The 26202-nt window shown below is 36.2% G+C and overlaps 1 protein-coding gene and 1 long non-coding RNA gene across 6 annotated transcripts in view; both read left to right on the top strand.

The window, feature by feature from the left end:
* Nucleotides 1-19552, top strand: part of LOC106868655 (uncharacterized) — a 23354-nt gene extending 3802 nt beyond the window's left edge. For 3 of the 5 annotated variants that reach the window (XM_052974573.1, XM_052974572.1, XM_052974574.1), the window contains 11 exons: nucleotides 958-1104; nucleotides 1276-2901; nucleotides 4603-4689; nucleotides 5884-6042; nucleotides 7709-7884; nucleotides 8123-8272; nucleotides 8919-9042; nucleotides 10783-10960; nucleotides 12415-12620; nucleotides 13984-14046; nucleotides 16317-19552. In XM_052974573.1, the coding sequence (XP_052830533.1) occupies nucleotides 1284-2901; nucleotides 4603-4689; nucleotides 5884-6042; nucleotides 7709-7884; nucleotides 8123-8272; nucleotides 8919-9042; nucleotides 10783-10960; nucleotides 12415-12620; nucleotides 13984-14046; nucleotides 16317-16519 (2964 nt within the window). In that variant the 5' untranslated portion in view covers nucleotides 958-1104; nucleotides 1276-1283 and the 3' untranslated portion in view covers nucleotides 16520-19552. The remainder of the gene's footprint in view (nucleotides 1-957; nucleotides 1105-1275; nucleotides 2902-4602; nucleotides 4690-5883; nucleotides 6043-7708; nucleotides 7885-8122; nucleotides 8273-8918; nucleotides 9043-10782; nucleotides 10961-12414; nucleotides 12621-13983; nucleotides 14047-16316) is intronic. The other 2 variants (XM_052974575.1, XM_014914026.2) reach the window with 2 other exon arrangements.
* Nucleotides 19553-24228: 4676 nt separating this feature from the next.
* Nucleotides 24229-26202, top strand: part of LOC106868668 (uncharacterized) — a 5095-nt gene continuing 3121 nt past the window's right edge. The window contains exons 1-2 of the long non-coding RNA XR_001409318.2: nucleotides 24229-24579; nucleotides 24697-24809. This is a non-coding gene — a long non-coding RNA (uncharacterized LOC106868668). The remainder of the gene's footprint in view (nucleotides 24580-24696; nucleotides 24810-26202) is intronic.

Consider the following 26202-nt stretch of genomic DNA (forward strand, 5'->3'; position numbering starts at 1 on the left):
TGGTGTCTTTTATGTGCCACCCGCACAAGAGCCAGTGGCACATAAAAGACACCATTTTGAGTGTGGCCGTTTTCGTGATATATATATATATATATATATATAAGGTTAAGGAGGGTATTGGATTTAACCAAACGCAAAGATACAGGTAATACCGAGTAAGTGCTGTATACCGGCTAGTTATCCATAAAATATATTTCTAACTTTACCATTGTTCTCTTTATCCTTTTCTCTATTTATACATATATATATATATATATATATATATATATAAGGGTATATGTCAGCTGTATCGTTTGAAGTATCAGTTACATTGTATGCATGTATGTGTATATCTAGCATTGGCTATACTAGGTACATGCATACACTAGTAGACACAGCATGGCTGAGTAGTTAAGAAGTTTGTTTTGCAATCATGAAACTCTGGTTTCAATCCTATTACAGGGCATCCTGAGCAAGTGTCTTTTACCATAGTCATGAGTTGGCTATGTTAAAATGTGACTGAAATTGTGTCGACAGAGACTGTGTGAAAGCTATTTGTATGGATAGTACATTCAGTTCAAAGATTCAGCTTTGTCTCACAAGCTGCATTATGCTGGTTCTGACTGGGGGTTACAAAAAATTGCAAGTACTTGTGGAATACTCAGTCCCTTAATATGCTAATTCATTAGGCTGGTAATTCAGCTGATTGAACAACTGAATATTCATTGTTGAAACTGGTGGAAATTGATTTTACCTTATTTAGTATTGGCCATGTGAAGTAAAATAGGAGGAATATGGCCTAGTGGTTAGGGTGTTGCGTTCATGATTATGTGATTGTAGTTTCGATTCTTGGACTAGGTAGTGGTTGGGAAGCAAGCTTCTTACCACACAGCCACATATACTAATCAAAAGTACAACCCACTTAGCAGAGAGTTGACATGATTTAAGAACTTGTTTTGTCTTTTCAATCTTTTACAGTTGATCAAGAAATAAAGCAGCAGTTGTAACCAACCAACTTTCCTGAGGAGTTTGACTGGAAAAAAACAAACACAAAACAGTGTTATTACTGCAGCAACCACACAGTGTGGTCAGATCACAAACTAAGGCAGCAACTAATTTATTAATGTACGTACATTATCTTTCAAATTACAGTTGTTTTTATCCCATCTCTATATGTTATAGCTTCAAACCAGTGTGTATTATATCTGATAAGCTCTATGTTTAGTTGTTGTCGTTTATGTTTAGCTTGAGTTCTGAATTTTTTGTTTAATATTTATTTTTTTTTATTCTTTACAGTTTGTAAAATGTTAGAACCTGTTCACAGCATGAGAGGGAAGCTGCCATCACTTCACCGGATTGGTAAAACAAAATGCATTGATGAGGATGAACCGCCACCAATCCATGATCTCAGTTTTGATCCGGTTCCATTTGCACTTCTTGAAGACAATCGCTTTGATGTCAGTGATGCAGAAGAAACACTTCGAGCTCTACGGAGAGCGTTCTGTATAGTTTGTCCTGGAAGACATGCTTGCAAACGATCATTTGATCATTCTGGCTTGAACATCACACATTGTCGTGATGGCGTTGGGCTGGGGAAATATTATCTTCAGCTCCAAAAGATTATGGAGAAGAGGGCTTGGCTAGAATTTACTCATGATTGGATGTACCGAGTGAAATCCACTTTGCTTTTCATACAAGAACTTGAATCCATGGTCTATACTGAATACTGCACACTGTATGATATTATGCACAATAACCAATTACCACAGGACATTGAGAGCAAACTTTGTGGTTTGAATTCGATATGTGAAGATTTGCGAGTGCACAGCAACCACTGGAACAGTATCCAACAGAGAATCCGAACACAGCAATGGATGCAGCCATTACTAAGTAGCGTTTACTCAGAGTTGAAAATGTTAAAAAAAGTATTTTTTCAGCTACAGGATGCCACAATATGGTGGATTCACAAATTAATTGAAATTGGTCTTGTAGTATTTTCTCACTCTCAGATGAGTCATGTTTCAAATGAAGTATTTTGGAGTGTTGCTCGCGGTCTGGAAGACTTCAATTCTATTGTCACAAGTGCCAAACTGAATGCCTTTCACGACAATGAAAGTATAATATTCAAGGACCCTAATTTAATGGCTATGTGGAACAGTATTATGATAAATTCTAAATTTCACAATTTATCTTCCCTCATTACTATATCACCCATTTCTTTGAATCACATTTTGAATTGTTTCGCAAACCAAAGGTCGCGCTATGCCACTTTTGACACACATCGATTTCTAACGAAAAGCGATGAATTCATCGACAACTTAGATACAGGCACACTTCCAGGGTTTGTCTGGAATGATTTGTCTGCCAATATCATGAGTGCAGTGTCATCTGAGTCCTTTGAACATCAAATTGGTAATGGCAGTGCAAGTTTGAGCACTGTCATATTAAATGTGAACTCCTTAAAAGCTCCTGATCTTTCTGTTTTAATGTCCCCACTGACTGACTTCGTCAGAAGGGAACAAGATTTTGCTGAAAAATTTCTAAGTGTCATATGCAATTCAACAAATTTTTTACGTTATGATAATACAAATAATTCTTCAACAAAGGACAACAAAGGTGTCACTACAAACCGGTTGACAGCTCGCAGATTTTCTGGTACGCCGGTTCTCTCCAGAACAGATTCACGTCGTAAAACTGTTTCCTGGGGCGACACTGCAAATTCTTCTATCAAATCTCAATTAGTTGCTACTTATTTGGAGAATATATGGCAGAACTTTGGTAAAAATTTTGAACACCTTATATACGAACCAGCCTGGAATGGTGAGAGAAGTTTAATGAGGACAGATGTCGGTTCCTTATTTCTGGTTAACGACACATTAGTATTAATGTTATGTCGAATGATTTATCATGGCATCGTTAAAGGTAAGTTCTGTCTTGAAGTACAACTTTGCTACTATTCCTACTTAAAAGATGCTTGTCTGTGTGAGCGACCAGAAACTTGCTTAGGGGTGAGCAGGCAGCAGGGGAAACCTTCAGAGGAAGAACTGTCAAGTAAATGTTTTGGCCTGTTCTAAGGGAACTGGGCCTACCTAGGTAGTGACTCCCAGATGTTCCCCTGCTGGTATTTAATCCTTTAGCATTCAGATTTCTTTGTATTGTTTATTTATTCACATTGTTTTTAATTAATCACGCATTATCTTGTAGTTACAAGGATTCAATGGTGTGTCTGCATATTTTTAAAATGACTTTGTAGGATAGGTGTGAGAGGTTGGATCTGATTGGCTTTAACATAAAACAGGTAGAATATTTAGGCCAAATATGGCTGGATTAAATGCTGAAGGGTTAAATACCACCTTCAGTGGGGGTTGAACTCGAAACCTTTGATGAGCTTATTGCTCAGCCATGCAGAACTGCATGAACTTGCATTGTCTCAAACTGGGTTTTCTTCCTCCTATGTTTAGTGGCTTGCTGTATACCTTTCAGTTCCATCTGTGTGTATTTATGTATGTGTGTGTTTGTGTGTGTGAATCAGTGTGTGTACACATAAATGTATATATGTGCATGTCTGAGTCTCTATCTTCTTGTCTATACACCCATGTGTATTCATCAATGTGCCTGTGTTCGTGTATGTTAATGTGTTTCTGTGTGTATATCTATCTATCTCTTCAGATGTATTGTGTCTGTGTAAGTGTGTATGGCTTTTATATTCTTGTTTCAGTCATTAGACTGCAGTCATATATTTGAGTAGAAAGGATTATTATTATTATTGAATGTCAGAAAAGTTATAGAAATGGTTAAATATTGAACTAAATACTTTGTGCATTTTGGATATATCTGTTTACATTTTGAGTTTGAGATCCTGCTGGAGTCAAGTTTGCCATTTTTCAGCCTTTGTGGATTGGTGAATTAAGTATCAGTTGGATATTGGAGTCAATACAATTGAGCACACTCTTCCTCTCTTCAGAATTTGTGGTTTTATACCTATATTAGAAATCATATTTGACAGACCTAAGACTGTGAACTGGTCAGTTTGTTAGCATATCAGACAAAATGTTTAGTGGCATTTCTTCTGACTCTTTACATTCTGAGTTCAAATTCCACTGAGGTCACTTTTTTCTACGCAAAGGAGTTTTTTTTAACCTAATATTTCATCATCAACATTTAATGTATGTTTTCCATGCTGGCATGGGTTGGATGGCTTGATGGGAACCGGCAAGGCCAGGGGTCACATCAGGTTCCATAGTCTGTTTTGGCTTGGTTTCTGTGGCTGGATGCCCTTCCTAATACCAACCACTTTAAGACTGTAGTGGATGCCTTTTATGTGGTACCAGCACCAGTGCTTTTTACCTGGTACCAGCACCCCAACTAATGCTTTTTATGTGGTACCTGGGTTTTAGGATCTCAATAGTTACACACCATTATATATAGCTTTATCTACTTCAAGTTCCACTTTTAAAATCATTTTATTTCACACATTTTCTTGAAGTTTCTAAATTCATATGACATCATAATTTCTAACATCATTATTGTTTCTGTATGTTATATCCCTAATAAATGTTATATCTTCTCATTAAGTTAGGCCTCATGTTAGAAATAATTAAAATCTTATTTGCTGTATCCTAGATCTTTTCCCATCTGGCTCAGTTATACCACTGCAAATATTGGCACAGAAAATTCACACAATTGCTGCAATTGGATGCTGGGATAACTGTAAGTAAATAAGCTGGATTTTTTATTGTTGCTTTTGTTTTTCCCTAATTTAAAATGATCTATGCTGAACTTAGACTTCAACTTTCCATAAAAGCTTTATTAAGTATTTAAAGATCTTGGGTTTTTATTGATTTCAATTATTATCTTATAAGATGTTCAGTCATACAGACACCATGGAAAATGTATTCATAAAGTATGTCTGAGATATACTTAGCACATCTGTGGGGAATAACATTGCAGCAGTTGAATTTAAACTCTTCTATGATTCCTTCATTATACTCTACTTGGACTGCTTAACAATGGAATACTGTACATGTTCATGGTACTTGTTTGTAGTTGGTTCAACTAACCCATTCAATGTAAATGTCCTTGATGAGAATAAAGTGTAACTTTAACCCTTTTGATACCAACCCAGCTGAAATCGGCTCTGGCTCTGTAATACAAATGTTTTGTTTTCATAAGTTTTGAATTAAAATCTTCCACCAAACCTTAGTCACAATTTATGTTCCTAACACTAGCTTAATGATAACTAAGTTATTTTACTAAATTCTTTGTTATATTTAAAATAATTGAAAGAAACACAGAGCATCTCAAAATAAATACGGTAATGAAAGGGTTAATGTTGATACATTGGCTGTGAGCCCTTCTTGTGGTTGGTTGGTTGGTTGGTTCTCTGTCAACTCCTTCAGTTGTGACTTCAATACTAAAAATATGAGAGCCTTTATGTGGCGACTCAACCGTCTGGGAATAGCAACTAATTCTCCCTCAAGCCACACCTTACTGCCTTAAAAAAAGGGTAAGTTTATACTGAATATTGTAGTTGTAGATATTCCTTAATCAGATGAAATGGTCATGGCTGGAATGCCTCTGATCATAGGTCTTCTCAATCAAGGTTAATCTGGGGCTAAATAGTAACAAGCATTCTTTTTAAGACAATACTTAAGTATTTGAGTATAAATACCTGTTTTTATGGCAGAAGTAAATGTCTAAATTTGTAGAACTATCTCACCCATATCAGCATAAAGAAATTGATGTGAAAACTGTTTATTTATAATTGCTGAAATTATATATGTTATGGGGGTCATAGATAGTCATGTCTTACTTGTCTAACTAACTATACTGTATACCGGTATAGATGTTATAACAGTCCGATGTTGGATTACAACAATATATTATCTTTTTGTCCTTTTAAAGGTGTTTGTAAAGTTGAAGGTTTAAGGACAGTGGATAAATGTTATCCCTGTCCGTTAGGTAATGGAGACTACAGCACAAAAACTGGATTACTCTTGAAAGACACATATCAACCATTATTATCTTCACTGGAAAATTGTATTCAAAGTTTAAACTCAACAGGTAAGTGTTTGGAATTATTAATTAGAATTACATTTCAGGTTGTTTCAGAGAGCGTAAAGGGATGGTCTAATAGACTACAGGGCAAATGGACAAATGGTTGGTGCTTTGTGTCTTGTCACTGTTTAATATCTGTGATCATGACACTCACTTCTCAATAATTGTATCCAGCCATCTAGCTCTTTGAAGGTATTACTATTAGAAGCAGTGGCAGTATTGGAATTGACAAGTATTAGTTCGTCTTTTTCATTGTTGGTCAACAGTTTGGCAGAGACGGTAACTTAACTATCTCCACTGTGCCTGGGTTGTTTCTAGAAGTAAGTACCTAACCTTAAATACACGTACCACTTCTCCACTCATGAATATGCCATGAAGGAAAGACAAGTCAATACATTTGCAGCATCCATGGAGCCACAGAGAGTACCAGATATCATTTGAGCATAACTGTATATATCTGGATTTTCTGTAGGATTTTACTCCCCTAACCTTTTTTAGATACTCTGTAAGTTACCCCACAGGGCAGCAAGGGTTTATTGTTATAGTGGGCATAGTTTGTGCTGAGCCAGTCCCACACTGTCATCCTACTCTCTCTACTGGATGCAGTTTAAAGTCATACTCAAGGCAATTTACAAGTATATATACCTGTGTGTGTGTGTATATATGTGTGTGTGTGTGTACATATATATATATATATATATATATATATATATATATATATAGAAAATGCTACCTTCATAAAATTGAGTACATTTTAATTTTCCTTTTATATGAATGCATTTACATGTTTTGGTTTTTGAAAAACCGTATCAAAAATATGTACTAAAATGGAATATGTAGAGAGAAAAGAGCTATTAATATAATTAAATTTAAATTAAAATTAACATTCATAGTTTTATGATTTAAAAAAAAAAGATTAACTTTCATGTAAAATTTTTCATAGCCAAGGCACTTAACTGTCAGGCATTCAGGTTAAACTTGCTGCAGAAATAGACCCTATTGAAGTACTGCTTATCACTGCAAATATTCAAAGTATTGCATATTTGCTGGATGTTTTTTTTTTCATTAGTTGTTACTGGTAAATTCAAATATTCTTGTATGTAAACTGTGGTATCCATTCGGGATTAGAAATATCTCTTCATCACATAACATTTTTTTACTACCTGTGGGAAATAGATACGTATAAATTTAACTTAAATTTGCAATGATGGAAAACATAAAATAGTTGGTGAGAAGAAGGGAAACTCTAAATGAAATACCAAGCTTTCTCTTTCTCAATACTCTTCTTAACAAAACTGATGCAATGTAATTTCATCATAGGTCCATACATTTTGATTGATTAAATATTTGGACCATTGAATTACAAGTTCATGATTTCAAATCCTGTTAGAGGCATTGTATGATAACTGTTGACAAGATACATTGCTATAGCTAACCAGAAAGTAATAGATAATGTGCAAATATCCTCAATAAATCTTTGGTGTGGAGAGAAAGTATTTCGTTCTTAAAGAGATCTTGTATAATAACATTCTTGTTAAATAAATATTGTGACGGATTTTGATGAGGTGTTATTTAGTTAGGAAATATGTTGAAGAATTGTTTGTTTTCTTGATGTTATTTAATTCTTTTCTGGGGGATAATAATTAAAAAGGAACTTTTTTTTTTGTTGAAGGGCCTGAGTCAACTTTACAGAAGTCTGTAACGGACCCAACTCAAATATTGTCCCTTTTCACACGCCTTCAGACCACAGCATGCATCGCATTATCATGGTGCTATTCCAAGACCCATGAGTTCCTTGCTAGTTGGTCGATTGGTTCGTTCATTCTTGTCACACAGACAGACTTAAAGGTAAGCTTTAATATGATAATCTAAAACAACAACAAAAAAATTGTAACGAATTTCCAGCTCGTTTCATTGCATCTCTGAGCTGGATGCTTTTCCTGTTCATTTAGCTTAGCTGTCAAAACTTTTGGGGAAGTTACCTATGATTGTCTTATGCATTATGAGATGCACAGTTAATCTACTTCAATGCTTGTATGATATTTTCATCACTAGTTTTTTGATTTTGTTTAATTCTATTTCATAGATACTGTCTGATGAAACAAAGCGTGCTGTATGTATAGCCCAGACGTTATGCACAAACCTATCGTTGTATAACTCATTGCACAATGCCTATATACACTCTGCTCTCACTGAGGTCTATCATGAATTAGAAGATATCAATTCCCAACTCCAGGTAAATATATGACACTATCGATACATTGTTAACACACATGATTGTTTATATATATTTTAGACACTAAAATTATTTTAAAGTATATATTTACTCCACCTTTTATTTTGACCTGATGATAAATAAAATTTAAATATTCTGTCTGCTTCAATATTAAGATATTTTTGAGTACTTCTGCATTTATGTGTACCTTCAGTTATTTGTGTGTATATAAAGGTTCGACCCCTTTGCACACTGCCTCATGAAGGTCACTGCTAGCTCTCACTGTGCATACAACCATGTGCTGCTATCTGTTGGTGTGCTACAGTACTAGTCCTGGAACTTTTTTTGATACCACTTCGTCTATCTATCTATCTATCTATCTGTCTATACACACACACACATTATTGATGTTTATCAGTGAAGGATGTAAACATTGGAAGAAAAATTAATAAACCAGTGCTACAGAACAAAAATACCCTGTAGTATTTGTTCTGTCTTATTGTACAGACACTCTTTTGATTCTCATCTTTGTCATTGCAGTGAACCAGTTCTAGGTTTGTTGAAAACCCTGTTAACCGACAATGGTTTAAATATGTGATATAAAAAAATAAGCATGTCATTTATGAGGTCTTTTAGTAAAATCTATTTTTTAAAAATTTCTTTTCAGTCCTTATCTGGTTCAGTAATGAAACTGTTTTCTGAAAATTGTGGGAAAATATCGAAGCAGTTTTTCCAGAACAATATGCCTGGAGGCAAGATTTGGAGGAGTAAAAGTGTGGGTAGGTTTAATGGTAAATTGAAAATTTACACTGTTTTTTAATTGTTTTTTGTAAGTTACAGAAATGGTAATAAAGTATTTCAAATCATCTCTATACATTTCTGAGTTCAAATCCTCCTAGGATTGTCTTAGCTTTGAAGTCCTGCATAATAATCATCATCATCATATCATTTTTCACCATGCTATAATGTGTTTGACATGTTTTACAGGCTTTCACCACTCATCTTTGTCTTTAGTCATTAAGCATATACAAAAACAGAGATAGTTGACTAACTTTGTGTGTTTTTAGAGCTGTTTTTTACTTCTATTTCTAGCAATGCTGCTATTATCCTTGTACTCTTTATTATATATATATATATATATATATATAATCAGTTTTGTACAGCAGTTGATTTTCTGAACTTAGAAATTTGTTGTATCAATGCTAGAAATCATTATTTAACAGTAATTATTTGTGTCCTTATTTAGTTTCATGTATTGAATTTATTTAGACTTCTGTAGCCTGTTTGGAATTTCACCATGTTTATTTCTTCCTCATATCATCTCATCCAGTCCTGTCTGGAATCATGTTGTGTTAGACGACTCCATTCTTTATCTTTTGCCTTCACCACCACCATTATCATTGTTGCTGCTGTTGTACAGCTTTCTGTCTGTTGCTTCCCTAGCATTTGCGTTGGACACTATTGAAATCAAGTTGATATGGTTATATCTTCTTTCTCCATTCTTCCCAGTGTTGTGCCAGTATGTCCATCATTGATGATATAGAAGTGATTCAGATCACAGTTGGTCAGTGTTTGTTTGGATGTCTTCCAAAAGAGGAGCTCTTATTTACTTCAAAACTAAATGGATTCTCTTGGCATCTGACTTCAACTCTGCGCTGGAGGAGTGATGAAAGATGACAAGAATTGCCTTACATTTGCTCAAGATCATATGTTCGTAGGATTAATTGAACCGACTTCAGTACATGGTTGCTACATATGGACAATCGATAAAAAGAGTGCAGTGAAAATGCTGAGAGGAATGGAAAGTTCAACATTTCAGACAGTTCTTCTGGAAAAAAAAGTGACAGGAGAGAAATTAATAAGACCTAGCAAAGTTTTACATCCTCCAAGTTAAAAAAAAAAGAAACCAAAAAACAGGCTGCACCTGCAGCCCATTTAACATAGAGATTATAAAACTCTGCTGTCTCATTAATTTCTCTCCTGTCAACTTTTCCCTGAAGGACTCTGTAACGACCGTACGACCAGGAGATGGTGACGAGGAATGGCTCCTTTTAGCGCACCGCACGGTCGATTGATTGGATTGCACCCTGGCACAAGATAGAACAAGAGACAAAAATACGCCAGTACCAACTAATCAGAGTGGTTGACACAACAGGGTCCAAAGATGTGGCTGAAGACTAGCTGTTATCTGCTACGTCCGCACTCATGTATATATAACAGAAAGAGAGAGAAGCATGCTCTATAACTCTGTCCAGAATGTTGGATTGTTTTGCTTTCCACAGCAAGTTCACTGCACTCTATTTTTATCAATTTTACTAAATAATACAAGTGTTGCTGACACCGACCAACACTGGTCTTTTGGATGATCATATGTTACATAATGTAAATCCATTACATTATTGAACATGCAGAAATGAAAAACAAACTTAGTTCCTTCAAAATTTGAAGTTGAGATTAACAAAAACCTTAGAAATAGTATAATTTGAAACCAAGTTTACTTTCATTCACATTTTATGCTTAAATCTTTTCAGATTACACCATTGAACAACAGGATTATATTGAACACGCACTGGAAACAATACTGGAACCTGTTGTGGAGGGTGTCAGTAAGCTGAGAGTGACGTCCCAACTGAGTGTTATCTCAATGGCAACTGTAGCCATGTGTGAAGCTTGGACTGACTTCATTTTGAAGGAGAAAATTAAATTTAGGTATTTAATTATTATTGCTGTTGTTGTTGTTCTTGTTGTTAAGGTGGTAAGCTGGCAGAACCTTTAGCACACCGGGCGAAATGCTTAGCAGTATTTCACCTGTTGTGTTTTGGGTTCAAGTTCCGCTGGGGTCGACTCTGACTTTCATCCTTTTGGGGTCGATAAATTAAGTACCAGTTGCATACTGAGATCAATCTAATCAACTGGCCCCCTTCCCTCAAAATTTCAGGCCTTGTGCCTATAGTACTATTTTATGTTATAAATATTGTTTCAGTGAATTTATTTTTGAGTATTAATGGTTTAATATATGTGTGAGCAATCAATATCTTGATTGTTTGACATTTTCCAAGATGCTATAAATATGGGCAACAACAAAATTATATTATTGTCTAATATTTATATAGACAAGACAAACTTTATACATATCATATATATATGAGTGGTTGGCGTTAGGAAGGGCATCCCGCTGTAGAAACTCTGCCAAATTTAGATTGGAGCCTGGTGTTGCCATCCGGTTTCACCAGTCCTCAGTCAAGTCGTCCAACCCATGCTAGCATGGAAAGCGGACGTTAAACGACGATGATGATGATGATGATAATATATGCCCTTCTTTGATTGGAACATCAACCTCAAAACAAAATATGCTGATTGTTTGGGGTTCTTAGAATTTTATACAATATATTTGAGTGAAATCTTAACAGTCTCATTGGTTCTTTTACAAAGCTAGAAACAGGGGCCTGGCAGACATGCTTATCTAAGGCATTACTGTTTTCCTGAGACCATATATTCTGGTTGGGATCCTTCCAGTTGGCTGAGGTTTGTATGACTAAACCACTTGTGTGCCTGCAATTCATATGAATTTCCTGGAGCTCAACTCATTTTCTATTTCCTTGGATCATTCCTCAAACTCTTGCTATTGCAGACCCTCACAACCATCCTTGAATTTTAATGATTAGATTTGAACTTGCAATACTGTTTCAACTGCTAACCGTTCAACTATAAAATAGTAGAGGTGAAAGCTGTTGGCCAATAACTAGACTTATGCAAGCAGTTGTGTATGGTTTGTATACCCATGATGCCCTTCCTGCCGCCAACCCCCACCTGTTGCCAAGCCAGGTAGTTTTTTCCCTCTCTCACTCTCTGGGAGAGAGGCACAAGCACATACACAGACATATATACACACACGGCAGTAACTTCCACCTACCAAATTCAATCACAAAGCTTCGGTCGGCTTGGGGCTATAGCAGAAGACACTTGCCCAAGGTGTCACGCGGTGGGACTGAACCCGAAACCATGTAGCTGGGAAGCAAGCTTCCTAACCACACAGCCACGGCCGCACCTACAACCACACCCAAATGTTTATCCTTATTAATTTTCTGCCAATTTCTGTTATTGCTTTTATTTGTTTTTGTACTTGAGCCTTTTTATTAATAAAACTGATTTCTTCGCTTCAGTTTACATGGTGCTCACCAACTTGGTGCAGATTTCAACTTTGTCCGAACGTGGCTAAGCAGTGCAATCCGAAACAATGAAGTCAGACAGAGTATCACCCAACTCTCTGTTTTCAGCTATTTGAATGGAATTGTGCTTTTACTCCAAAGACAACCGAAAAAACGAGCTTCTACTCGCTTCACCGACCCTTGTGCTAATGATGATATCAGTAAGTAACCTCACCATCTTTATCATTATGATGATGATCGTCATCATTATGATGATGATTGTCATCATTATGATTAACACTATCATGCTGATCATCATTATGGCCATCATTGTTTTAACACTTGTCAAGGGTTAAATAAGTTTGTAGTTCAACATATTACCACTACTCTTAACCGTGTGTCATCTAGTCTCCAATATCTAAAATCCAGAGATCTGTTTTCATCATTTCTTCTTCTCTGCTGTGACTACCATCCATTGTAATTTTTTGTGGATTTCGTTCCTAAAACTTGAATAGTCTGTCACAGAGTTACTCATTTACAGATGAATGTGTTGGAGCAACTTGAAATGAAGTATTTTGCTCAAGAACACAACTCTAGGAACACAATCTAGGAATTGAAACCACAATTTTGTGATCATGAGTGCAACACCCTAACCACTAGGCCATGTGCCTTCTCTAGCCAAAACAGAACCTCAAAGATGAAGTTTCCTTCTGGGGTCAGAAAATATTTTACTGCTGATTAGTTGCAGGTTCTCTAAAAAAGACCAACATTGCAGTAATTCTTCATCTTTGAGGATACTTCTGTTACACACAAAAACATCTTAAACTTTATTCAGAGGAAGACCTCTGACTAATTAACAAAGATTTCCTTCTGATCAGGCTACAACCACTAAGATCAAGTACAATTTATTCTCAATGCATTTTCTTCCACTTACTACAACAGCTCCTGCTCTTCTGGACTAGCTAGCCAAATACTATATCTGACCCTCAGAACTGGCACTAAACATTTTGCTCAATCATTCTCACACTGCACTGCAACTGTGTTCATTTCCAAAACATCTTGCACTTTGCTAGTTCAGTCAACTAGTTCGTTAAATAGGCAACAGTAACATAGCCTGGAGATGCTGAAGTCCAACAGAAGTCAGTAGATTTGTCCATCCAGCAATGGAAACATTATACCTTTAGCATTTATACTGGCCTTATCTGGTTCAAATATTCTATTTGTTTTATGTTCAAACTGGCCAGATCTAGCTTTTCATGCATATCCTACAATGTCATTCTAGAAATAAACACTCGCATCATCAAAATTTCAAAGCTATGAGATAATGGAATGATTAATTCAACAGAATGTGAATAAATAAGCATTACATTTGACAGAGTAATCTGAACGCTAAAATAATGGTCATACAATTGACTCTACAAGATTTATCACACTTGTGTGAGAAAATAAGTAGGTGCAGATATTGCTGTATGAATGTCACAACTTCCCATTATCAACTCATCCTGTAAAAATAAATAAATCTTTTGTGCTTAGACAAAATAGAACTCAGTAATAACTTTTTTTTTTTTCTTTTACTTATTTCAGTCTTTGGATTGCGGCCATGCTGCGGCAGAGCCTTGAAGGGTTTAGTTGAACAAATTGACATCAGTAATTTTTTTTTTTCTAAGCCTGGTCTTTTTTTTTTTTGTTGAACTGCTAAGTTATGGTGATGTAAACAAACCAACACTGGTTGTTAAGCAGTGGTTGGGGACAAACACAATCATAAAGACACTTGCGCATATATCATTATCATCATCATTTAACGCCTGGCTTCCATGCTGGCATGGGTGGGACAGTTTGACAGGAGCTGGCTAGGCAGAAGACTGCCCCAAATTTCTGTGACTGCTTTGGCAGGATTTTTACAGCTGGATGCCCTTCCTAACACCAGCCAACCACCCACCCACCCAGCAGAGTGGACTTAGTGCTTTTTATATGGCATAAGCACAAGTGAGATCAGTTTTGGCAAGGTTTTTACAGCTTGATGCCCTTTCAAATGCCAACCACTTTACAGTGTGGACTGGATGCTTTTTAAGTGGCACCTGCACTGACAGGGTCACCAAGTAACCTGCAAGACAAAAATCTTTTGAGAAGGAACGGGCATTGGAGGAAGTGATCTTGTATCAGATGATGAAAGATTATAGTGAAACAGAGAGACAAAAACAGGTATCTTGCTGTAGGAGAGGTACAAAGTTACCCAGCTAGAGAGAGAGAGAGAGAGATCATAAATGAGGACAGACATAGGTGTGCTGCTGCAAAAGAGATACATGGTTATCCAACCTGGGGGAAGTGCAGGAGAAGAAGAGAGAGAGAATGTGAGACATCAGGATAGAGATGGTGGCAAAGTGCCAGGCACACTCACAAGGAACAGGAATCAGAATATAAATGGGATGGTTGGGTAAAGGCAGAGAGAGATATAGATGATGGCAAGTGCCAGGGTATACTCTTGAAGTTGAAGGTTATAATATGTGGCAGGATATTGCCAAAGAAGTGTGATTAGATTGTGGGGAGGGAAAGTGAGTGGTGAAAACCTGAGTATATAGAGTGGTGGTGGTGGTGATGGTGGGGCTACCGGATAGCAATGATACAGAGAAACATGGCCGTAAGGACAGGGTTGGGGAGTGAGAGGTAGGCATAGTGCATGAAGGAGGAAATGTGAGGAAGAGAAGAGATGTAGATTGGTTTGTTGGGGTAGAGTGTGTGAAAAGCTTTCTTGTTACATGTGGGTGGAACACAGATCAGGAGCTAGCAAAAAGCAATGATACAGTGAGACAAGGCTGAGAGGACAGGATTGAGGGGTGGGAGGTGTGTGTGTATGTATGTACAATTGGCATTGGGAAGGGCATCCAGCGATAAGAACCATGGCAAATAGGGCTGGAACCTGGTGCAGCCCTCCAGCTTACCAGTTCCAGTCAAACCTTCTAACCCATGCCAGCATGGAAAGTGGACGTTAAATGATGATGATGATGATGATGATGCACATCATGTGATTGACCAGTCTATCAAATGTTATACATCCCTGGTCACAATGCACTTTGCATCATTTTAGCTTTTGAATGATGTCACTGCTGGCAAGGCGAGCAGGCCAACATTTCCTCTGATCAGAAAGCCAGTCCACCCAAGGGTTACCCATTTACAGCTGAGTGGACTGGAGCAACATGAAATGAAGTGTTTTGCTTGGTCTGGGAACCAGACCTACAATCACTAGATTGTGAGTGTAACACCCTAACCACTGGGCCACACATTTTCACATATACATACATATATATTTTTGTTTTTATTTTTATTCTCTTGTTTCCCTTTATACTTCCTGTATCCATCCTTTTCCAAAATAACTCCTTATATTGAACTCTACTAATCCCTCCAGTTAACTCTCTCATATCGTCTCTGATGAAGGGATATCCCTAATATCCCAGAAACAGCTGTAAGACTACCTTTGTCTTTATAAATATCCTATAAATTCCACACAGCCTTGGCTTTGATGTCTCATTATATTTAACATATACATGCGCACACAAGACTCGCATTAGACTCCTCACTCGTATTATTATCAAGAGTCTAACTACGGTCCTCCCTTAGCACTTACATAGCCTTACCTGCCATCTTGGGTCTTCTGAATAACATTACTTTTAAATCCTTACATATATATACATATGATGGGTGTCTTTCAGTTTCTGTCTACTAAATCCACTCAAATGGCTTTGGTCAGCCTAGGGCTATAGTAGAAGACACTTGCTCAAGGTGCCATGCAATGAGACAGAACCCAGAACCATGTGGTTGGGAAGTAAACTTCTTACTACACAGTCACAACTGTGCCTGTGAGTTTTTTTTTTGTGTTTTTTTTTTTAATAACTTTTTTTTTTTAATACTTGTGTTGACAGGTTCGGATACTGCTGACAGCAATACGGAGAGTAATCATCGGGGAGCTAACTGTGAAAGTTCTACTGAGACAGAAGTGACAAACGATGAGAAAGACATATGTTCCGTATCAAACACAGATGACTGGCTTGCACTGAGAGTGTGTGGTGGCTCTCGCACTTGGAAATTTCCATCTTGTTTCAATATACAACGTGAAGACACTTAATCAATGTTGATAATAGTATTTTTACAGCTGGACAAAAAAAAAAGATAACTTATTTTACTATGTGTAAGAAGAAAAAAATGGGGGGGGGGGAAATGAGTGTTTTTTTCACTTTGTATATACTAATTATGTAATAGTGTTGTTTTTATGGAACTCTTATTTATTTCTCTCTCAGAAAACCTAATTCACTTGTGTGTCATTTAAAAAAAAAAAAAGAAGTATTTTTTATCTATTAGAGAGTGGAAAGCAAGCAGGATTGAAAAATGGGGAACTCCAGACTAAATGCTTTACAGTATTTAGTTTTTGTCCCTTTAACAATTGTTAAGTTGAAATCCCACCAGGGTCAATTTTGCCTTTAAAATAAGTATCAGTTATATACTGGTTGACATCAATTGATTATATCCCTCCCTTACAAATTTGTGGCCTTGTGCCTGTATATGAAATCCTTATTTTATAGTTAGAATGTTCTGAGTTGGCATAAATATTAGAGTACCCAGACTAAAGGCATTATACCATTTACTATTTTGTTCCTGTGTGCTCTGAGTTGACTTTGCCTTTTATCTCACTTGGGTTGATTAAAATAGGTGTTAGTAAAATATGTACTGGAGTTAGTTTTGTTGGTTTGACTTAAGCCTTTGCGCCTAAGCAAAAACAAAAAAAAATTTTTTTTCTTTGTTCTTTTTAGAATATTAGCATTGAATACCATAAAAACTGATAAACTCCTTGTGAGCGAAATCCACGACCCAGTTGTAGCTATTTCAGTTCACTTTATGCTGCTGATGTTTTTGAGAAAAGCATGAACATCTCTTAAGTCTCATCTCATCCCTTATTCCCTATGAATCTGAACCCCTTGTGCCTATGTAAGAAATCGGTATTTTATCTTTAGAGAAGTTTAAAATTATATTTTATTTATTTATTTATTTAAAAGTGAAAAACCAACACGTTATGAGGTTGTTGGTAGTGTTGCCGTCGGTTACCAGAAATCTGCTCTGATTGAGCTGAATGCATAATATATATAAACAAAGGTATCTGGCAGACAGATTTATACATACCACATAATAATTATTGTTCACTCATAAGCCATCAGCTGTACTCCCTTAATACAAGCAGTATTCTCCTGCCTTTAAATCTGGTGTTTGATTTAACCAAACCTCATAATGTGGATTACTTTGTAGCTGCGACCTTCATGTCTGCTGTTGGATCTTGTTTCTGTGTTGAAAACAATGACTAACTTAAAGTAAAGATTCCAATGATGTATTATCAATTCGTGTCTCTTACATAGACAGTATCTTGTTGGTTGCTGTAGTAGCCATCATGTAATATACATACATCTCTCATTGGTTGTTGTCTTGACTGGTAATATAATATTTTACAGATGGTCTCTCATTGGCTGCAGTGTTGGCAGGTCATGTACAGAAGTACTCTCTCATTGGCTTCTGTTTTAGCAGGTCATATGACACACTTTAGAAGCTCCCTTGATGACCAAACAAATTGGTTGGTACATAAGTATTATATCAAATCTTTTGAATTTTTGAATCATTTAAAAAAAAAAAAAAATTTCATTTCACTTACACACATTATTTATCTACCAATTGCACATGCTGTGTATGTATGGTGAACAACTGTCCTGTTATTTGATTTTTTATTAAATCCCTGACTAACCCATTTACAGTTTAGCAGTGGGTGTTATGTGAGGGCCGAGGACCGGCTGAGTTGAAGAAGTTGATGGCTTTTATCCTGTCAGTGACACTACACTATATCCGTAGTCGAAATTCTTAACTCTCAATGACCCAGATCAGTTAAATGAAAAAAGGCACTATATTGTGGTATTTAGTTCATCACTAAAAACAATAACAACTGGAATTCAACTCATTTTTTTAGGAAAGTTATCTGTGATAGACTGGCATCCTTTCCAGAGAGAGGTTTCTCTCTCACTGTATAGTATTACAAAAACTGAAATTGAGCACTGGTGCAGAGGAATTTTTGAAAAGATTAACTGTAATGGTTGGTGTGATTTCAATATGAATCAGTTGATAGGCGCCTATTGAAATTTAAATTATTAAGTGAAGTAAACAAGTTACTTTGACAGAGCTCATGTCTTTTCAAGTAACACTCTTGAGAGGTGTTTTTTTAAATTATTTTTTTATAGTTTATTAAGAAGGAAAGGCAGCACCCATGCAGATCCTTCGAAATTGGTGGTAGAAAGAGAGGAGTTATTCTCGGACTAGAGGATAACTGGTTAGAATATATGCAACTGGGTGGGCTCTGCTAACAGCACCCATAGACCAGGTGGTGGGTGTTAAACTAGTCATTAGATTAATTCTACCACCGCAAGACCAGGTACAGTCCACCCACTGGGCTTCCGCACAATTTCCATCTATTCAGTTGCACTGCCAAGGCTTGTGTTGATTCGAGCCTGTGGTAGAAGATATTGGATCCAAAGTGGTGCAGAGTAGGACTGAACCTGGACCCATGTGATAGTGATGCAAATTTCTTAACCACACGGGTCATTGAGATATACTACTGAATGGTGCTTACTCAGTATTGGGCTGTGTCAATTGAGAATGAAGTGTCCTTGCCATAAATACATGATAATAATATCTGTGACGGGATATACACTTTTGAGCCTTAGAAACAGTGTCCCTCTTACTGATGAGGGTGAATGAGGTGGGACACAACTGTTAAGTAAATTTTGGTCCATGGCCCTTTTTTGTTTTTTTTTTGTTTTTTTTATTTGATCTGATCTGATCTCATGGCGTGTGTGTATTAGAATGACTACTTACTGACAGTTTGGAAATTAATTTGTTATGTAACAGCGAAGAAAAGATTTTTGGGGGTCTGTTTGTCAGTCATTTACACTTATTTATTATTAGTTTGTTAACCTATTTATTATAATTTCAGTGTTGATTTTGGTAACAATTTGTAAAAACAAAATCTCCACTGCAATTGTGCAACACTTTTTAAACAGAGAGAATGAATGTTTAAACAGACTGATTACTGTTAGATTATATTAATAAAGATAATCATCACACCTCATACTGCTAAATTTCCTTCTTACCATTTCTTATCTGTTTTTTATTGTTGTCTTTTTATATTTTCTTTTTTCTTTCCCCTGTTGTTGTTGAAGGTCCAGGTCAACTTTCTTCAAGCAGGTCTGTGACCAAAGCTTATCAGCCATGACTGTGTTCTTCCATTTTTTAAAGATGTGGTTTGAGTGAATTCACTGCTATTTTTAGCATGTTGTGTAACCATGTAGAGCCTCCATCTCCTTTATGGCCTTTTCTTTCTCTTTGACCTTATATAATGTGTAAAATATCAATATATAGAAGAAAAGAAACTCTTGGTCTTTTCCATCTTATTCAAGATTAAGGAGAAAGTTTGTCTAGTTTACATCTGCACAGCTCATCCTGATTTGAGTCAATTCCTACTTTCTCTTAATTACTGCTCTCTTAGGAGTGCCAATCATAAGACTAAATGTGAGAAAGCCAAAGAGAAATCTGCATATGCAGAGACACCAAATTTCGGAGTGCACTTTGAGTTATGAGTGTAGCTAGGACAGTGGAGCTGCATTATAAAAAAAGAGAGATTGCAATCTCAGAGAAGAACAAGTGTGTGTGATTTGCATATTAGTAAGAGATAACGATGGTATCTAGATTAAGTTGAAGTTCATGGATATTAGTGAAGAAGAAGGAAAATTGTTCAGTTCCTAAAGCTAGTTTATCAGGATGAAGAAAATAATGTAACTGAAGAATTCACAAAGTGAATGTTTAAAAATGCTGAAAAGTTTCACTGGAAAATGAAACATGGTTGGATGACAATGTAATGAATTTGAGAAATTACAAATCTATGCAGAAGGATAGCAATGCTAAAAGTGAAGATTTAATAATTTACATTAACCCTAATTTAGTATTGAAACTGTCCATATCTGGCCAAAATATTCAACTTGTTAGAACTCTATTCCAGAACAATGAAATTGCAGGAAAAAGTCACAGTTATGCACTTTATATGAAACAATGCTCCAAAGAAAATAATTCTTATTTTTCTCAAAAGGTTATTAATGAATAGAATAGTTTGCCAGTCGTCATGTAGTAAATGAGAGAAAGGGAGCTTCTAATAGGTTACTAAAGTTTTTGTCACTTTTCAAAGAGAGAAGGACAGTATTAGGAAAGATAGGAGCTGGTCAACCAGTAGTTCTCAAATTGTCCAACACAAAGTCCTGTTCTCAAATGTTAGAGATAAATTGTTATCCTCTCTCTCTTTAGAAATGAGAGGACAAAAGATTTTGCATCCATGTAATTCTCCTTTCTTTGCCATGGTGTTTCCATTATCTTTTACTTGTTCCAGTCAATAGACTGTGGCCATGCTGGGGCACCACATTGAAGAATTCTTTTAGTCAAATGAATTGACCCCAGTACTTATTCTATCAATCTTTTTTGCTAAACTGCGAAGTTATGTGAATGTAAACATACCAACACCAGTTGTCAAGCAGTGGTGGGGGATAAACACAGACAGACATACATACAGGGTGTCCCCCCCCCCAAAAAAAAATATACTCACACTTTAAATAATTCAATGACTTAGAAACAAAATTAATGGTTCAAATTTACAAATACATGGCCAAAAAATGCACTCACTCTTTAAATGACAATAAATGCATTGCTTATTGACAATGATCAATGGTGAAATGCAAAATGGATAAATGCATTTTTATAAATATTCAAACTGACGACCACGACTCTTCAAACACAGCTGATGTCACGGACCAATTAATTTGAAACCGTTACGCATCATTTTATTTGGAACTGTGAGATATTGTCTTTTGATTTCCTCTATCAGCTGGTTTTGAGTGGTAAAACTTATCTTTGAGATATCCCCATAAAAAGAAGTCCACTGGAGTGAGGTCTGGTGAATGTGGAGGGAATTCAACACTACTTCTTTGCCCAATTCCTCTATTTGGAAAAGTTGCATTGAGATAGATCTGTAATGGACTGTGGATGCCTGGTGACAAGAATGGATCTTTAGTACCATATCACACAGCTGATATAATAAAGAGAAAATGAAGAGTACATATAAGTGCCAGAGGGGAAAAAGAGACACAACTGTATAAGAATGGTTAAGAAAACATTTATTGATATGTTAAATTCAAATTACGACAAACGTAAATAAACAAACGAAGTTTGCTTTTAGAAGCGTTGAGATGTCTTAGAAAGTTAAAGAAGTGATTTTAAATTCTCAATCACACCTACACTTTTCTCTGCAAAATAGGGGTAGTTTATCCTGTTCAGGCTATATTATTAGCATTTATTGATATGTTAACATGTGTGTCTGTGTGAGCATCATGTATACAGAATAATAGACAGGCCATCATGAGAACAAAGTGTATGTGTGTATAGATGTATACGCATGTGTTAAGAACATTTAAGGATGGCAATGAAGAGGGAGACAGTGAAAGAGTCTGTAGCCATTGGAGAAATTCATAGCTACAAGAATAATAATACCAGTTTGTAGTCAATAGTACATGGTAGGTGAAATACTGTATCAAGAAGTCGTGGCCATGATGCTGAGCCAGTTACAGGTGTATGTCGTATGTGAAGTCATGGCTGTGATGCTGCTGCCTGGGTCATTTGATACAGAAGTTAATGCTGTTGATCCATTGTGAAGTGTTGGAACCTGGGTGAGTTGCTTGTTGCGCTGTGTACAAAGAGAGATGATATTGACAACGTTGAAAAGGACATGATGGTGGCGATGAAGAAGGAGGTTGCTGTAATGCTGTTGGACGAAGTTGGTGAGTTTCAACGTGGTTGTTGTGGTAGTGGTGTTGTCACTGGAATGGGTTGTCTTTGTGGTCAGTGGCTAGACCTTAAAAAGTCTGGGACCAAAGACCTCAGAAAGAGGAAAAGCTGAGTTTTTATAAGGAGCTGTAGGCTAAAAACAGGGTTGTAAATAAGTTGTCCCACACGATCGTATTTAGGGCCTCTGACTGGTTATATATGGCAAATTGGCGTGACAGAGTAAGAGACAAATTGCGCCAATACCATTCAATCAGAGCAGTGGACACAATGGGATCCAAATAGTGGCCAAAAGTTAGCTGTTCCCTGCTACGTTCAAATGCATGTATATATAATAAATGGGAGAGAGGAATTTCACCCGAGTCTATGCTAGAGGTCCTTATGTCATGGTGGTAGTGAAGAAATGCTCTATCTTACTGAAAGGAAATCTCTTTGTCAGCAAACAACTCTTTGACAGATGGAACAACGGATTCCTGCAGCAAATTTAGGTAAGCATCCCCAGTAACAGTTTGGTCAAAAATGAATGGCCCTAGGATATCCAATACTGATATCCCACATCACACTGTAACAACTGGTGAGTTCAAATGGTGTTCCATTTATATGAAGATTTTCAAGAGCCCAGTAGTTGCAATTATGTTGGTTAATTGAACCATTTAACTTAAAACTGGCCTCATTTGCCCAAACAATTTTGGATATAAATGCTGCATCTTCCTCACATTTGCCCAGGTACCACTCACAAAATTGAACTCTCCAGTCAGGATCATCTTCATTGAGAGCATAGATTAATATCAGAGTGTAATATTTCTAACCAACTCACTTTAGAATGCAATGGGCACTTGATTTGGGGATTCCCATCTCATGAGCCATTTGTCGTACAGATTTCTGTGGGAATTGACAAAGAGTTTCCAGCAATTGTTCATTTTTGTGGCGCCGGTTGATGACTGTGGTCTTCTTGAATGCTTCTTATGGACAATAAGCGTAGTTCCATCTGATTCAAACTTATCTCATATGCAAGCAATGGTGTGTCGCGTTGGTGGATCTTTGTTTAAATGTCCTCTAAATTGTCTTTGGCCTTCCATAGCACTTTATGATAAATTTTCTTTCTTCAAAACTTATTCACACTTCTGCCATTACGAAGAAAGGGTCCTTACAGCGCATACCTGATGGAAATCTCGGCGATCTTACTAAGTATCGGCCTTTTCCATAAAAAGTGTCTTCAGCGATCTTTACCAAAGATTGGCCTTTTCCGTAACACCCGCACGATCTTCACTATGGTGTTACGGTTAGTGTTTAGGGTTAGGGTTACGGTTAGGGACGCAATTCCCTAACCCAAACCCTAACCCCTTCAAAAGAAATCGCGCTCTCTGTATCTCTTTCGCTGTTATGACGTCGTTTCCGTTTCTCTCCAACACTTTTTACGGAAAAGGCCGATCTTTGGTAAAGATCGTCGAAGACACTTTTTACGGAAAAGGCTGATATTTAGGACTCGTACCGTAAGATCGCCTTTTCGGTAATTTATACCGATAAATATGCCAGCTACCGAAATTTACAGCAGCTTGGCTTATATTCCCCGAACGGTAAACCATTCACAAAACTTTGTTAACCCTAAAACCGGCGTTTGCACAAAGGGGTGGGTTACATCTCCGCCATGTGCGCATTTTTTTTAAAGCAAATGTTAAGTCCTCGCACCTACAAACCTAGATGATCTGATGCCAATTTTGAACCCTTGACCAAAAATAAATGGGTACTACTAAAGCAGCGCGGACCCGAACGCGCTAGCTAGTCTTGAGTGGTCGATCCTAACCCTAACCCGCGTGTGCAAATGAATACGTGTTTAGGGTTAGGGTTAGGATCGACCACTCACGACTAGCTAGCGCGGACGCCCGACTGCGCGTTCGGGTCCGCGCTGCTTTAGTAGTACCAATAAATGCTTTATTTTCTACTTCACCTGTTTATAAAGAATAATTTAGCCAATAAAAACTTTAATGAATGGTGGTAATTAGAAAAGGAAGAATGTTACTTGAAACGAAACGAAAAAACACTGATTCCAAGCGATAAAAATAACAAATACTAAAAAAAATTGGAAAAGATATCTTTTTTTTAAAAAATTTATTCTTGGTGTCTCATTTAAATATACACAGTTCAGGCACTGACAAATGGTTTTGTGTACCAAAAATTAGAGTATATATATCAAGCGATGCGTAGTCACTAAATTTCCGTTGCAGTGAGACAATTTAAAAGATTTAACGAAAATATTTACTTGCGAAGAACGAAGTTAGTATTTTACTTTCGTACAGATGAAAAAAAAAATCCTTGATATTTTCTCAAGTGCTTATTATTATTAAAAATAATATATATGTATAATTCATTGTTTTAAATATTTATTTATAGAGTTTTTACACAAGAGAGATGTATAAAAACGAAGTTTTGTCGCTCCCAGCATAATATTCGTATCTTTTGGCGGACTATTCAAAGTTGATTATATGTCTCCCGTCTAATTTCAAGTAAGGTTTTATTATTTATTATATATTTAAATGATACATTATATATTGAACTGCATTAAACCCACTGTTCATTTCTCACAAAACTTGTTTCTTTGATAGGCTATATTTTGGTTATAAAACCTCAAGAAATTCAATTATATGCCTATTTTCTGCACACACATGTAAATACGTTGGTATGTATTTTCATAACACTTGATTTAAATCACACACACGTTTTTTAAGTATTATATAAATAAAATCTTTGTTGCAGATAAATTAAGACAAGTAACTTCATAAACTATTTTATAAACTATCAAGGATCACTTTATAAAACTCGTTAAATCATTTTTAAATAAAGGAAGTCTTTCCAAAACAAAATAGTTCCTAGACTAGTTTTAGTTACGAAATCTAAAGAAATTGCTGTAAGGAGTTCCAGAAATATATAATTGCTAGGTAATTTAAAATAATGCCGCAGCCCCCCCTAAAGAGATTTACAAATGTTGGTTTTGTAAATTTTATCTCAAAAATCTCGAAAACTAATAAGAATTGTTTGATGCCATCGAATTATAGAGAAAGGGTTGCAACGAAATTAACCATTTAAAAAACAAACAAAAAACCCTTCGGAAATGACAAGCATAATCGACCATCCCCAGTTCTTCGCTTACCATATTTACTCGTTTATACATCGTTCTATTTTATATTTGATTTTTTTTCTTCTGAAAAACAAAAAAAAAAAAAAGAAGAAAAAGACTAGGATGCGACTTACACACGGAACAAAGCTAATATGAAGTTTAAATATGAGGGGGGAAAAACTTGTGTACCAAGATTTAACACTAAATTTGGGAACAACTGACACACGAGTAAATATGGTATATAAATATTTCACCTGGCGTTCAATTCTTCTAATTGTTCTAGACAGAATTGATAATAATATTTTCTATCTTAATTCATGGTATATTCTAAGATAAATAGTTTATTATTCACAAAAACTGTCAAACTCTGCCTCCCTTCAATTGTCAAAAGACGGAACCAGTTGCGTCGTGCTTAGTTGCTTAACTGTCTGTTGTGGTATCTCTGTATGTTTTGAAATTAAGAATTTTGATGATCTTCGAGTTTGGCAAATTTTTAAAAACAGCCATGACAATCTAAGACACGTTAGTTTGTTTTTTTTTTGGTGGGGGCATTATATACTTAAAAACTATAGGAGAAGCCTTTTCAGTCAGTCAAAAAAAAAAAAAGTAAATATTTTCAGGTGGAACGGCTGTTTCGCAAATTTTGTTTACTAAAAAGGTAGTCCAGAGCATTTCCAAGGGCACCATGAAAAAAATCTGAAAAATTCCTGTCAAAATGGAAAAATTCCAACTTGTTGGTGCTTCCTAAGTCTGACGTCTGCATAATTTTGAATAATAGAAAA

This window comes from Octopus bimaculoides, chromosome 18 (assembly GCF_001194135.2).
Source record: "Octopus bimaculoides isolate UCB-OBI-ISO-001 chromosome 18, ASM119413v2, whole genome shotgun sequence".
NCBI lineage: Eukaryota > Metazoa > Mollusca > Cephalopoda > Octopoda > Octopodidae > Octopus > Octopus bimaculoides.